This window comes from Pteropus medius, unplaced genomic scaffold, assembly GCF_902729225.1.
Source record: "Pteropus medius unplaced genomic scaffold, Ma_sr-lr_union100, whole genome shotgun sequence".
In the NCBI taxonomy this organism is placed as follows: Eukaryota; Metazoa; Chordata; class Mammalia; order Chiroptera; family Pteropodidae; genus Pteropus; species Pteropus medius.
The window spans coordinates 23,424,900-23,440,933 of NW_024344378.1; the positions used below are offsets into that span (position 1 = coordinate 23,424,900).

The window sequence follows — 16,034 nt, forward strand, 5'->3', positions numbered from 1 at the left end:
GAATTTTTCTGGACTTCTAAAATTTTCAAGATACATAAATAAGACCCAAGATAAACATTTTCCTTGCTTTCTTTCAGATACATCATATATTATTTAATGAGGTTTTTACGTTCATTTTACCAGATTGCATCATGAAATCACATAGTTAGTCCTTATCTTATGAACCAAATAAATGTATTTAAATTTAGGGAATAGGCAAACACAAAAGTTTGAAGACCGTCATGGTACTTTCTTGGCTTGTTGGGTCTTTCTAGTCCTTGTTAATTCATTTCCTTCTCCTCTTACCCTTTGGCTTCTCTCTTTCTGCTCTCAGACTGTGTGAGAAATATTCCTGATTCCATGCCATCATAGACACAGGACATTATTCCTTCGAGGAAAAGATGGCACTGTATTTGGACTACTTTGTGCTAAGTCTTCAGGGAGGTGGGAGGGCCTCAACAGGGCAAAAGTATGTATATAATTCAATGGCTTACGTAAATTTACAGTTGTGCAACCATCACCATAATCCACTTATGAGCTTACCACCTATGTTTTCTTTTAGGATTTTTATGGCTTCAGGTCCTATGTTTAAGTCTTTAATCCATTTTGAGTTAATTTTTATGGTATAAGATAGAGGTCCAGTTTAATACTTTTGCATTTGGCAGTCCAATTTTCCCAACATCATTTATTGAAGAGACTATCCTTTCCCCATTGTATATTCTCAGCTCCTTTGTCATAAATTAATTGACCATATATGTGTAGGTTTATTTCTGGGCTCTATTCTGTTCCATTGTATCTGTTTTTATGCCAATGCCATGCTGTTTTAATTACTATAGTTTTGTAACATAGTTTGAAATCAGGACGTGTGATGCCTCAATGCCAAATTCCTTTTAAAGCCTTTATCTTTCTTGTACTACCTTGTCAAACACAGTTAATGGCAACCAAGGCATGCGATTAACATTCTAATTTCCAGTCTCTTCACTTAAAGCCATAAGTTCATTCAGTTTATCATCTGTCTTCTAAGTTATAAGCAATAGTTTTACCAACTACTTCATTACTGCATAACATAGGTCACCTCCTTCCAGCTTTTAGTAACATTTCTTTGACTCGCACCATGCGTCTCAAAGACAATGTATTTTTGTTGCAGTAGCATGACGCTTTTGATAACGATTTCTGTATTAGTCAGGATAACGAGGTTATGCTCCAGTAACAAATAGCCCCAAATCTCAGAGACTTATAAAAATAACAGTTTTTATTTTCCTCATCCATATTACATATCAATCTTAATTAGCTATCCCTCTGCTCTACATCATCTTTATTCCAGAACACAGGGTGATCTGGCATGTTGTTTGCCTTCTGAGAAAGAGAAAAGAGGGTATGGTGAATCCTGCAGTAGCTCTTAAAGCTTTCTCTCACATATAGTCAGAGCAGGTAAAGTGGCTAATCCTGACATCATTGGGGCAGAGAAATATAACCTTCCGCCTGGGAAGGGCAGCAAATATTGTGAACAATAGTCTCATTTATCACATTTATGATTTTTCTTTTATATCTTGGGAGCTCTGAAGAAGAGAGAAACAGCTGTCTTTATGTGGTGGTTTTGCCCAGAGCTGCCTACAGCTAGAGTAAGACAGGGTGACCTGTCAAAATACCTTACAGACCTAGCTAGGCCTTTGATCTTCATGATGGTTGGCCCCAGCCCTGTGGCTCTGATGCACAGAATTGTATCTGTCATTCCTTTTTCTTTACCAGCCCTCTGTCAGGAGGAAATTTGATTAGACGGACTGTTTTCTCTAGAGTTTGCTACCCCAAACCTCGTGCCTCTGGGGCATTAGTAAATCCATTTTTTGACCTCCGGCTTAAATTGACTCATTTATGTTTTTCCTCCCCAGCTGTCTTTTGGGGAGACATTGCCTTAGATGAAGAGGACCTGAAGTTATTTCACATCGACAAGGCTCGAGACTGGATCAAGCAGTCGGTGGAGGAAACAGGACATGGAACAGGTAAGTACTGCATTTCCCTCTTCCTCTGCTGCAGGGGGAGGGGTCAGGGACTCCAGCAGGGGTAGATGTGGACCATAGATCATTAGTATTTGACCTGTCAGTCCAGTACCCACCTGTCTGTGAAAAACCAGAGGAGTCACCACTGTAGACTATGGAGCTGGAGCCTCCAAGTGTGCTGGATCCCTTGAGAAGATCTAGTGTGCCTCTTTATCTGGGCTCGGAGAGTCAGACTGGAGCTCAGTGGAGGTTCTCAGGACTCTGGCCTGGAGTCCAGCACTTCCCAGCTGGAGAGGATTCTGGGTGGGCTCCATTTAGGGCTTGTCTGATGATGATGCTAATAATGATGATTAGCAGTGGGGAGATGTTTGCCCATGGGTTATCCTGCACTTATTTGGCTGACAACCCAGGTGAAAATCCCCTGAGGCCAGGAAACCAGGATGGAGCTTCAGGCTTTGATTACTGTTTGATTATGGGACTGGTCTCTTGAGTTCTCTTCACCTCACCTCACTACCCACTGGACCAGATGTCTCAGCTCTGTGGAATCTTCATTCTTGGAAGCACCTGGGGAGGCTGAGCTGTGGGGCTGGTGAGCTGGCATGGCTGATGATGGCTTGTTATTTGGTAACTAAAGCTCATGTGTGCGTAACCCCACACTGTCTCCGCTACTTGTGACCCTTTCACTCACCCTCCCTTTCTTTTTCTTGAGGCTTTAAAAAAAATGTGGTAAGAATACTACACATGAAATCTACTCTCTTCATCTTTTAAGTGTACAATACAGTATTATAAACTACAGGCATAATGTGGCTTGGCATATCTCCAGAACTTATTCATCTTTCATAACTGAAGCTTTGTACCCTTCTTTTGAGCATCTATCACGGGCCAAGTGCAGTGCTGGAGAGAGAAAGAGGAATACGATGTGACCTCTGTCTTCAAAGTGACCTTTTGCACCAGGCAGACAGAGTTTATACCTGGACAAGCTCTCTAACATCTCCAAGGTTCAGTTTACCTACCTGTGAAATGGGGATGAGACCAGCACTCACTGCATAAGGGGTTGGGAGGATCATTTCTGAGGGTAATGGGCTAGCCTAGTGCCTGGCACATAACAAGTTCTCAGGCCATGGCAGATATTATCACTAAGATGCTCCCAGTCTAGTGGAATGAGACTGAAGTGTAAATAGATAAACTTTAATTCCTCCTGGCAAGTGCTGTAATGAACCAGGAGCAATGAGAAGAAAGACGAGTGAGTGGAGAAGCCTACCTAGGCAAGCCAAGAAAGCCATCGTGGGAATGGGCACTCTTACCTTCTGTCTTAAAAAATGAGTAGAGTTTCTGAAGTGAAGAATGGAGGAAAGACATTTCAGGCAGAGGGGGAGCTAGGTGCAACGGTGACGAGTGTGAGAGGGGCTGTCTTTATTCAGGGAACAGAAGAAAGGTGCAGTCACTGGAAGGTGGCTCTTTGGGGTGGGTTATTGTAGAGAGATGCACCTGGAGAGGTTGGCTGGGGTAGATGGTGAAGATGCCTGTCGGAGGGGTGCATGGACATGTGCCCAGAGTAGGGGACAACTCCCACAAAGCTCTATGCCAGTTGAGCTAATGAGCTGGGGATTTCCCCTGTGAGTTGCAGGGGCCCTGCCTGAGGTTTCTGAGTAGGAGTGTGGTATGACCTGCTCAGCTCTTACTTGAGGTGGTTTTGGTGGAGTCCTCTCTCCCCCTGCTCTCCACAGCCCCCGGCTGCCCTGAGGATGTTGGATTCCTGGCTGGAAGCTTGGGCAGCCTCACTGCACTGCTTGCTGGTGGTGATGGTCGGGGAAGAGTTGTCAGGCAACCCCTTCCCATGCTGCTGATGTGCTTGGCGGCATCCAGAACATCCTTCATTCCTGAGGTTCCTTGCAAGGCTCTGAGATTCCACTAGAGCTGATTCAGCAAATCTTAATTTCAGCATTTCCTGGCACAAAAGGCCCTGGAATCTGTTATCTGCTTGGTAGGGAAGGAAGAGAATAGACCGTATTCACATGTCTGGATGCGGTCCCCATTCATTCATTCATTCACTGAAACCTCTATTGAGCGTCTGCTTTGTGCCAGGTCCTGTGTTAAGTCCTGAGAAGGTATAAATTGAGTTTTCTCTTCTTCAGGATTCAGTAGCTAGTGGAAGAGATGGGTGCAGAAACAAGAGAGAGAGCTGAAGACTTAGAGGCAGGGTACCAGGAAGCACAGGCAGCACCAAGGATGGAGGCCATCACTGAAAGGGGGGAGTCAGGAAGGCTTCCCAGAGGAGGGGTTCTGGGGAGATGGCAGGGTGTGCTAGACTGGGGAGTAAGACATCAGAGCACAGAGGACATTCCAGACCGTGGGAGGGGCACGCAAGGGGGTGGGATAGAGTCACCATGAGGAGCTTCCATGGCCTCCTTGTCCAGTGGTTGGTTCCCTCTTTTGCTGGAGGGGGAGGGTGGGAATGTGCCCAGAGTGGCGAGCAACTCCTCTGGCTCATGAGGAACATAGCAGCTACAGGGACCGGGCCCAGTCCTGGGCTCCAAGCTCCTCACAGAGGTGGGGGGCCAGGGGAGAGCAAGAGGGCAAAGATTGTTAGGAGGTCAGGGGGACCCCTTTGCCAGTGGCTGGGAGGAGGGAGGAGCAGTTAGGCTTCTTTTTGGTCTCTGATTCTATTACTATCATTTCTTAGGGTCCGGGGGGCCTTTTATGTAGGATTTGAAAATGTCTATTTGAATTTTAAATGGGGTTTTAGAAACCAAATTATTTTTTTTAAACCAATATACACAACCTTAATTGACCTCTAACAAAAGGAAGCATCTTTTCATTATTCTAGCACCCCAACTAATTATACTCTTCCCCCCAGCTCTTACTTGGGAGCCTAGAGAAGTTGATCTGATTGTATGCAATCTTATTGTGGTTAAATTTTTTTTTTTTAACTTTTCTTTTGCATTATTACTTAAAAATAGTGAACTTCACCTATCTCAGCCCTGCAGTATGACTAGTTTTTACCTACATCCACATAACCACCACCCAGACCAAGGAATGGAATATTTACAGAACCTAAAGATTCCCTTATGACAGTACCCATCCCACAGTAGCCACTATTCTGACCTCTGTTCCACAGATTCATTTTACCTGCATAAAGGAGTCATGCTGTATGTTTTGCGTCTGTCTTTTTTCATTCAGCTTTATGCTGTGAAATTCCCCCCTGTTGCTGAGTAAAGCGGTAGTAGTTCATTCTCTTTCATCGCGGTGCAGTATTCTATTGTGTGAATGTCCCTTAGTGTATTCATCCTTTTGTTGATAGACATTTGGACAGTTCACTGTTTTCAGCTATGATAAATAAAGTTACTACTGACATTCTTGTACGTATCTTTTGGTGGACACAAGCTCTCATTTCTATTGGGCATATATACCCAGGAGTGGAATTGCTGGGTCGTAGGGTATACATAAATTTAGCTTTGGTAGATATTGTCCAACCATGTTGCAAAGCAGTTGTACCAATATACACTCTGTGTGGGTACATATAGATTTGGAAAGCAGGAGGGGTAGCCACGCAGGATCAAAATGAGGCCTTTTGGGTCTTTGGTCTTTCCAGCTTGGGGACCTGCCACACATTCTCTGGGCCATCATAATTGTTAGTTGATGCCCACCCACCATCATGAAATGCTCAGAGTTGCCCCTATTAGCAATCCTTGTGCCGTCCTTGGGAGACCTGCTGTGGCACAGCATAGGGGCTCAGGCTTGGCAAATGTGAGTGAGAGACCCCAGAGAGAGGCTGGGAGTGGCTAGCCACCATGCCAGCTGTATTCCCAGCTGGGTAGGGTTGCCTGTGCAGAAGGTTGTCTGAGGATGCTTCAGTGAAGGGAAGCCTAGCAGCCCTGCCTTTACCTTCTTCATGGCACTGCCCCAAGGCCTATGTGGTCAGCCTTGTGGTCTAAGAACTTGAGTGCCTGTCTTCTCTTTTCTTCTCCCCTGTGAGCCAAGAAAGGGCAGAGCCTACACTATATTAAGCTTCGGATCCCCCATAGGTGGCCCAGCTCTTTGTACTTAGAAGGTACTGGCCAACATCGGTGGAGAAGGCAGGAAGAAGAGGTAGAAGGTAGACAGAGACTGGCAGACCTTGGAGCCATCCTCCTAGGGGCTTAAGAGAGGAAGAGCTCCAACGGGGCTTTGCTTCCAGAAAGATGTTTAAAATACTGGTCAGTTACGGGCTTTGGAGTCAGATTGCCTGGCTCAAATCTTTGATCTGAGTCTCAGTTTCTTCTGTCAAATGAGAATAGTGATGTTTTGAGGACAAAAAAAAAAAAAAAAAGAATATGCATAAAATGCTTAGCACAGTGTCTGGCACATAATAAATGCTCAATAATATCAACTCTGCCTCTTCCTCCTCATTATTACTAGTCATATTTGAGAAATCCACAGACTTGGGAGGGCTCAAGGTTAAAGTAGAGAATGGGGGAAATTTGCTATGTGCTGGAGGGTTGAACGTTGGGGGCTTGGGCCTGAGGCCTTTGAAACATGCACTACCTGGTGTTTTCCTCTTTCTGTGTAAGAATTTTTTCCATATATATATATATATACATGGTTATATATATACACACACACACACACAATACACATGTCACACACAGTCACACACACACACACTACTAATATTTTTTTTCATTGCATATTTTTTTTCATTGCATTTTTATGACAATGTGATTTTTATCCTGATTACTTTTCTCTGAGGGCCAAGAATACTTTGCATCTATCTAGAATAGTTATTTTATTTTCAGAATGGGAATATTTTTTATTGTTTTTGCTGATTAAACTAATACTACCAGTTGTTAAAAAAAAATTCAAGAGCTCAAAATTGTAGAAAGTAGAAAGTGAAAAACCCCGTTATCTCAGCCCCGGGGATCCCCGTCATTATCTGTCTGATGGATTCCTTCCAGCCTTACTATGCTCGGGCTTTGAACATACAGATATTTTGTAAAACATAAAAGAGATTGCTCTCAACACGCTCTTGTGTAACCTGTGTCTTTCACTTAACACGCCTCATGGACATCTTTTCATGCAGTGCATTGTGGTCTATCGCATTTAATGCACAACTCTGCCACCATTTATGGAACTAATGCCATACAAATGGGCACGGAGGTTGTTTTCCTTTTCCTTTTTTTCTGCAATGTTTTTTCCTGTTAGAAACATTACTACTGTGAACAGCATTTATATAAATCTTTAAACGTTTGCTTTGATTTTTAAAGAATAAATTAAAAAGGAACCACATCTTTATCTCTACTTCGTACTTCCAGATGTTCGAAAGGATGTATTCTTAGGTATAAGTTATTTTGTTTTCAAGCTTAAGTTCTCTTGTTTTTTGGTGAGAGGAGGGACCTCGAAAGTGAATCTTTGGAGGGGGATGGGCTGCAGTGCAGCCCCAGAGGCCTCCTTTCCCTGGTTTGTAGTGTGAACTCGGTGCTGTTTTCCTGGCTTTAGTATGAAACAATGTCACTGCTCTAGAAGGGACCTAGTTGGCCTCATTTCCTAGAAGAGCCCAATGTCCAAAATTCAGTCAGTGGCAGAACCAGGACTAGAACACAAATTTCCTATCTCACAGGCCGTGTGTCTTCCCCTGTACCAATCTGTCCCCCATGTTGCTACTTAAAAGGAATGGAGAAAAACTGAAGTACATGTAAGCATCCCTTTGCTGTCACTGGAAAGTAGGCTGGAGTCTATCTGGACCAAGGGATGATCAAAGACCTTGCGCTTGGGTTGGTTTAAGAGCCCACTCAGGATGCTGCACTGGCCACAAAAATAAAAAGCCACGGAGGGCTCTGGGACCCCCAGCAGGGAGCACCCTCGCTGTTCACTTAGGGCCCCAGGCTCGTGGTGATTAGTTCCAATCCATCTCCCCTGCTCTAGTCTCTCTTCCCCACTCCTGCTTCCAAGTGATCTTCCTAACTCTGACCTTGCAGCCCCTGTCCTGGGTTGAATAGTGTCCTCCCAAATTCATGTTTCCCTCGAACCTCAGAATGTGACCTTATTTAGAAATTTGCAGATCTAGTTAGTTAAGGATCTTGCGATGAGACCTTAGAGTGGCCCTTAAATCCAGTGACTCGTAAGAAGAGGACACAAAGAGGTACCGAGAGGAAGGCCACGTGAAGACGGAGGCAGAGCTTGGAGTGATGCAGCTGCAAGCCAAGGAACACTGAGGATTGCCGGGAGCCACACGAGCTAGGAAGAGGCAAGGAAGGATTCTTCCGCAGAGCCTTCGGAGGGAGCATGGCCCTGCCAACACCTTGGTTTCAGACTTCTGGCCTCCAGAACTGTGAGAGACTAGATTTCTGTTGTTTTAAGCCATGCACTTTGTGGTAATTTGTTATGTCAGCCTAGGAAACTAATAAAGTATGCTTCTTAAAACACGTCAGTGGCTGCCTGTTATTTATCAGAAACATTCCTTAGTCTGACCCCAAGGGCCACAACCTACATATCCAGCTCCCTTCCTTCTCCTTCTCCCACCAAACACAGTGACACTTTGTACAAGCCCCGAGTGTCCTTCCTTCAGCCTCTGTTCCCGCTATGCTTTCTGCTCCAGGTCTCCATTTACAGAAAAAGAAATGAAGGCCCAGAGAAAGACGGTGACTTATCCAGGGCCCTACAACTGGTGTGCATAAAAGACACCTCTTTACTCCACACAGCTGCCAGCTTAGGAGGCTGCCTGGGTTGACAGTGCTGTTAAAATTAGCCTCATTTTGTGCTTTGGATTTCTTCCAATTTTTGGACAGCCCCATTCCCCTGCCACAGGAGCTGCCAGAGGAAGTGGCGGCAGCATTTTGGATGTGTGTGGGGGCAAGGAGGCAAGAGCACATTCTTCAGGAAGAGAAAGTTCTTCTGTATGCATTTTATTTGCAGTGAGAAGAATAGGAGTTCTGGGCAGGCATGGGCCAAGCCGTTCTATGAATGGGGCCCTTGAATTAACATTGCAGAATTTCCTAAAGCTGCTAATCGGATTAGCCGTGTAGTGAAGGAAGTACTTAGCGGGACACACACACAGACACACACGCAGGCACACACACTCTCCCACCCTCTTGCATCCTCTTCAATGTGATGGTGCAGATCCTGACAGCCCCATTTCTGAGTTCTGAGACACCTCTCTTCCAAACCGCACAAGATGTGGAGGAAAGGCCTTTGCGGTTGATGTTTTGGACTTTCTGTATGTTTGTTTCTTCCCCCAAAGAATCCAGGAAGACCATCTTTGCAAATGTCTGGAAACCTGGAGAGGAAATATCATCTTATAGTTATCACCATCTGGATAATGGATCTGATTTCTTGACCTTTGTAATGAGGATCAACTCTGAAAGGGGAAATGGTTTTAATTACTTATTGGCTCTGATGGAAGCTGATGTTTCCCGCCTTGTCTATTCTGAGCCACTGGGCCATGGCCATGTCTGTTCAGAAACCAACCTTGCTCTAAATCCTCTTTTCCTAAACTCCTGCCATCTGTGTGGGGCATCTGCATAAGCCCAACAGTTTGAGCGTCTGAGTTCAACATAGTAAATTAGCAGGAGAGTCACAGATAGAAGTTTGGATTACTTATCTCCCCTCGCTGGGCCTCGTCTCTGAGTGATGAGGCCCCTTCCATATGCAGACCTGTTTTGGCTCCTAGAGTTTCTTTTCCTGCTTTGGCCATGACTTAGAGTGGCCTACATTACCTTCACTTGGTCTTACTGTTCCCATCTGAATAGAGGGCCTCATGAAACCACATCCTCATTTCTTTCAAGCCAGTTTGAACTCTGGTTTCAGGCTAGAAAAAAGAGGAGAGGCAAAGGCCATTGAGCATCGAGGGGCTAAATTTAGGCATAAAAGGCTAATGTATATTGATGAGATACCCACATGTACTCCACGGGTTCCTGGGCTCTGCCTTCCAAGGATTGAGGGTCTAAAAAAGACCCAGCATGTCTCTGCTCTCAACACATTTTCTGGTTCGAGGCTCTTGGGTGAGATTACGTTAAGCAGCCCCATTACGGGCTGTGGCTTTTTACTCCTATTCCCTGGAGACATTCTACAAGCTCTGTAGGCATGGCTTCATCTTTTCATTAATTTTCAGTTAGTGAGAGTGCTGCTAATTGACAAATGTCCAGGTGAGAATGGGCTCAGCGATGTCTCTCTGTGACATCTTGTAGAAGGGTCAATATCCCAAGCTTATGAATGAATGCCAGGTTAAACTCTTGTTGGGCGGTTGGTTGGGTTCAAGTTTGTCCTCTCTCACATCATGCAATGCCAAGTGCCATCTCTGTGAACTTGAGTGGCCTCTGCTTCTGGGGTCACTGGTTTGGAAAGCTAGAGAGGGACAATAAGCTCTCAGAGAGCAATCTTACTCATCTTTTCCACTGTCTCCTCAAGAGCTTTGGTGGAGCAGGTGCCCAGAGAATAAGGTCTTGGTGATTTCTTTTCTCTAAGTATATTGTACTTGATATTTTGTGGTTCACAGATCTCTTTGAGAGTTTGATGAATATTATGAGCACTTCTCCAAGAAAAAGCTTCGTGCATACAATTTCTCTTGTAATTTCAAGAAGTTGAACTACACTGTGGATCCCAAGTTATAAACTCTGGTCCACAGTCTCCCTTTTATGTCTGTCTCCACACTGTTGGAGGTATTCTTCTTGAATTGTGTAGAACTACAGTATAGAAAGGCGTGGATGTTGGATTCAGGCAAGCCCAGGTTTGCCTCTGGTTCTGTATTGATTAGCTGTGGGACTCAGGGTGACTTATTCCTTATTTGTAAAATGAGATATTGACATCTGTCTTGCAAGAGAGGATTGAAAAAGTGTGATAGGTAAAGCACTTATCTCAGAATCTGACACCTGGTAGATGCTCAATAAATAATAGCCACCATGGCTGTCCTTGAGCCAGCTCTTCTGCTTTCTCTTCCCTCTGGTCCACCTTTGTGTCCCAGACTCCATACTCCCTAAATGCCTTGACATTCTTTTGCTTTGCAGTATTCTTGCAGCATCCCCATAGAGTCTCCGGTGCTGGGCCTGCATCATTGTGATCTGATCAGATCCTTGGATTTAGATCCCACAAGCACATAGACAATCCATCAATCCCCAGCATAAAGACTTTCTTCGTCCTCCTGAGTCAAACTTTGGCTTATAATAATGGCCAGAGATTCGAAAATAGATTAGATGCTGGTTTTTCTTTAATAGCAGCAATAAAAAGAATAACAATAACTACCATTTGGTGTGTGCTACTTACATCTTAAATACTTTATATACATGATCTCACTGAATCTTCACACTATAGCGCTATGTGGTAGGTGCTGTTAGTACCTGTAGATGTGAAAGCGAATGTTCAGAGAGGTATGTAACCTGTCTTTGATTTCACAACTAATTATTGGCAGAGCTGAGATTAGCACTTAACTATGTCTAATGTCAAAGGCCTGCTTTTAGCCTCTGCACTCAACTGCTTCTAGAAATAACTGCTGGCATCACTGTTAACCCTGTATCCTTGAGCTGTGAAGACTTAGTCCCCCCATCCCTACCTTTGAGAGGTGATGGTAAAAGACAAGGATGAGTTCCATGTACTGATGGGGCTATACCTCCTCCTGCCCTGTTATCTCAGTGCGTCATTTAGTGTGTGCCTTGCCACATCCACTAGACTGTCAGTAGCTGACTTGTGCTTGTTTGTTCTTGACCCTCCCTCTTTAATTCCAGCATCAGGCTGGGTTCATGAATGGTGCCAGACAAACACCTGTGGATCGTGGATGGTGCCATGAGCCTTAGGATCATGGTGGCCTGCTCACTTCCCTGTTCTTCTGTTCCCCCAATGGGCCAGTTAGGGTTAGGGCTGTTTGTTTAATTGTGTGATACTTCAGACTCCAGGCAGGAGTGGGTGCCAGCAATGAAAGAAAAGCTCAGACTCAGGGATTATACTCTCAGGCTGAGCAAGCTCAGATTGCCTTGAAGGAAGCATCTGAAAGGGCATCCTTTGGCCACGTGGTCAATAGCTTATCTTTTCTGGGCCTTTTGTGTAGATCCCCAGATGGAAATGTAGACCTTAGGTCTTTTCTAAGCCAGAGAAGGAGTACTGGCTTCCCTGCTCACTCCTCCAGGGCTCTTTTCAGCCCTTCTCTTCGAAGATCTGTGGAAGAGTCCCCGGCTGGCCACTCTGTTTCACCTGTGCCTTCCCATGTTGCCTTCCCATGTTGCCTTGGCTCCCATGGTTGAAAGCTTGGTCTTTATGCGCTGAAGTCTACTCTGGCATGCCTGCGTTCTCCCCCTGTGTCTATCTCACAGCTCTGCTGACCCTCTGACACCAACTTTATGATTAGAGTCTCTTTCCCTCTGTCTTCCTTTCCTTCAAATAACAGATGCTAATTAGAGACCTCTCCCGTGCTCAGCAGCAAGGATACAGCAGTATCCACCTTTTCTCCTGCCATTAAGGGGATGGAGCTTTAATGATGGAAATGATTATGATCATGCTTTGGGAGGACTAGGGGAATGGGGCAGGATTGAGGAGTAGGACCTGGGATCCAAAGCTCCCACTGGTTTGGGGGACCGCCAGCCTCCCAGGGGAGGTATGGCCCAGTAGGCAGAACTTACACCTGGAGAGAAGTCCCCAGGTGACAGCTGTCATTCAGGCAACAGTTGGTGTTGGGAGTCCAGCCCCAGGGTGCAGGGCCTGATGGCGGCAGAGCAGGGTCATGAGGAGGCAGTAATGTTCGTATAGGGCAGAGACCCTGACAGATAGTATTAGAGAGGCCTTTAGTAGAACATGTGGAAAGTTCCAGTCTGTGCTGGGAGCTCAGAAGAACAAGGCAAGGACCCCTGGTTCTTCTGGGAAGTGGGTGTTGGGCAGGACAACAAGCCAGAAGCTTGGCCTGAGAAAATAAGATGGGGACAATGGTTAGAAATTAAGCAGAATCCCACAGGTTAAAACTACGGCCAAAGATGTGCTCCCGAGACCCTCAAGTGTTGAGCCCAAACTTCTTAAATCCCCGTGATGGAGGACAGGCCTGGCTCAGCCGCAGACAGCAGTTGGCAGCTGGGGGAAGTGGGGGCGGGGAGGACTGTGGTGCTGGAACCAGGCAAGACCTGGCAGTTATTCCACCCACAAAATTTTTAATTTAGTAAGATGATTTGAGATGATAAAGAGGCATATGATAAAGTGCACATCTGTTCTTCAGGAAGGAAAAAAGAATATAACATAAGGATTCTATCATCTCATTCCCTGGGGCTTCATTTGAAGGCTGACTTATAGCTTGGATTGAAGCCAGAGTTAACTGTAAACTTGAAGTGTTGGGAAAAGTAAATTCACCTTTTGCTTGATTTTTACTATCATTGCATTGGTCAGAATTTGAAGAAATGGCTGCGAGTCCAGTTGGAGCCCAGTGGGGCTCAGAGCCAGGTAGGGTAGGGGCAGTGGCCATCTGTGGACATCTGTCCATCCAGGGAGCCATTATCCCAGGCCTCCTCATGAGCCATGAATCTGAGAACCTGAGTCAAAATTGGGAGATTAGCTCTAGTAAACAGAACAAGCACGAGCTTAGGACCCAACATTCTAGACAAGTTTCTTTCAGTTTCAAGATATAGAATCCCACTCAAGATAGTTTAAGTAAAAGAGTTTATTTAAGAATATACTCTCATGGTCATTTAAGACAGAAGTAGAAGAGCTAGCCGCATGGGGATTGGCCTAGAAATTGGAGAGAAAGGAACAAGCTGGCTTCTCTTCTCAGGGGCCACAAAGTGTCTCATTTTTGCCTCTTCATGATGCCCACGTCTACATCATGATTCCTCAACTCAAGGGTCCCCCACTAAAGGTCTGTGGTATCTACTGACGTAGGGGTTCCATGGGAGTCCTTAGAGTGGAATAGATCTCCAAGGGAAGGAGCATAAAATGAGCTGATCAGAGGGCTGATGACAGAGCCCTTAGGAAGTAGGAGGAGGAATCAAAGTGATAATGGAAGCAGGTGGTAGGTCTGTGTCTTTGGTTCTTAGAAGAATGAATGCTAGAGCAGCCTCTGGTTTGCAGAGGCGATGGGTGAGCCAACTGACAATTGTGGAGGTGGGGAGGCAGCTTTTTTTTGGTTGATCTGGTCTTGGGGACAAGCCTGGGAACTTTACATCCACTTTGCCATTTATATTATTTTTATGGGAAAGTACTCCATGAATTCCCATCAGCTATCTTAATACATGAAATTTGGGGACACAGACTCATAAGAGCTGGCCATGGCTTGTATCAGATGAGGATCCAACTCTTTGCTTCTCAGTTTTGGCCAACAGAAAGATTGTGCCTCACCTCCCCAAGCATCATTCTTTGTTTCTTCTTGATCTGACTCCATTTTCATTCTCCTTTAACTACATGTATTTTTGTTTGTACTGATTGAATGGTATTCTGTGTTTCCTGTTCTTAATTGAAATAGTAGTTGATCTCTAAAGCGGAATGAAATAAAATAAACCATACTTAAAAGCTTTTTATTTATGCAGCCCTCCAATCAATTGTTCTAGCATTAGCTGCTTTGATATAGAAAATACTTCCCACCCCAACTTAAGAGAACCTGTGATAGATCCTTTCTGACAAAATAAAGGATGCTTTTATCCAGTAGGTAACCACCCCTAAAATTTTTGCACTTAACATTCATAGTTTTCCTAAAGCTGTGTACCTCTGCTCTGTATTTCTTGGCCTCTTTTAGATGTGTGCATTTTGTTACAATGGGGAACTGACCTTTGTTTCAAATGCATTTACTACTGAAATATTTTCTTATCATGATGATGATAAACTAAATTGTTTTTGGACAAAACAAGTGCCACAACCCTTCAGAGTTACCCACTGCACAGTAGACCTTGGCCGTGTCACTTTACCTCACGGGACCTCAGTTTTCTTATCTGTAAAATGGAGGGTTGGGCTCTAAGCTCCCTGAGGGCCAAGAATGAGTCTCTTAGTTTTTTTTCCATGACCATATGGGGACTCAATGCATGGTGTCTGCTGCATGCATGGCTGATTAGATAACCACAGTGGCTTTGGGACCCTCTTCATTGATGCCCTTTGGAACTTGACAGTTTGCTCAAATTGCATCTAACCTGAGACCTTCCAGAAACCCTTTGGTGGGCTCCCATGTGTGTTGGCAGAAATGTGGCTTTGGCCTTTTTTTGTCCCGTCTTAGAAAACAACAACAAATAATACTAGGCTGGAGAGAGATGGTTAAGAAAGGTCAGCCTGCCTCCCACAGCAGAGCCACATGAGGGCTGGAGACACTGTGCAGCAGTGACAAGTGGGCGGGACACTGAAAACCAGAGACATAGCCCGAGGAGCAGTAGGTGGCCCTGCTGGTATTAGTTTGGGATGAGGCTCACCGCCATCATGCTAACTTGTGACGGATGTGTAGGATAAAGTCACATTTCTTCTGGGGCTATTTACACTGATGTTTGCAGTGGTGGTTTTTTTGTTTGTTTGTTTGTTTGTTTGTTTTTTCCTGTGGTTTCCAAGGAGGTCCAGAGAGAGAAGGTGATGATGGTGGTAGAGTCGCCAGTGGAATCTCATCCTGTGTTCTGGTCATTTTAGTTTTCGTAGGTGTCTTTTAATGAGCCTGCTTGGCCAAGAGTAAGAGAAAAGATCCAGTTGGAGGTCTTTTCACTGAGCTTCTGAACTTTCTCCTGCTCCTATAGCTCCTTGCTTTCTGCTTCCTAGGTTCTCCATAACCTTCTTGTACCTTGGCTGCCATTGCCCGAGGAATTCCTGTCTTCCCTGACATTGGCACCCCCTACAGGCATGACTTTTCCCTTCGGTCTGCAGCTCAGAGGTCCTGAGGGGTCAGTCCATGAGCCAAATCTGGTCTGCAGATGTGTTTTGTTTGTTTTGTAGTGCTTATTTATTTATTTATTTTTAATTTACTGCCAACATTTAAAAACCAGGTTTTTCATAAATATCCAGAATCCTGGCTTTTCTTGAAAAGTTAGAAGATCTAACTATGCCGGCCCAGCAATCCCGCATGGCAATAATCATGAGTTGCACAACAATGGGTTGAACTCAGGAGGACCAGGTGCTCTGCGGTTTGCCCAGGACTCCACTACTCCCTATCCA

General features: G+C 44.9%; 1 protein-coding gene across 1 annotated transcript in view; it reads left to right on the plus strand.

The window, feature by feature from the left end:
- Positions 1-16,034, plus strand: part of TLL2 (tolloid like 2) — a 122,118-nt gene that overhangs the window by 26,424 nt on the left and 79,660 nt on the right. The window contains exon 2 of the mRNA XM_039871643.1: positions 1,869-1,979. Within this exon, the coding sequence (XP_039727577.1) occupies positions 1,869-1,979 (111 nt within the window). The remainder of the gene's footprint in view (positions 1-1,868; positions 1,980-16,034) is intronic.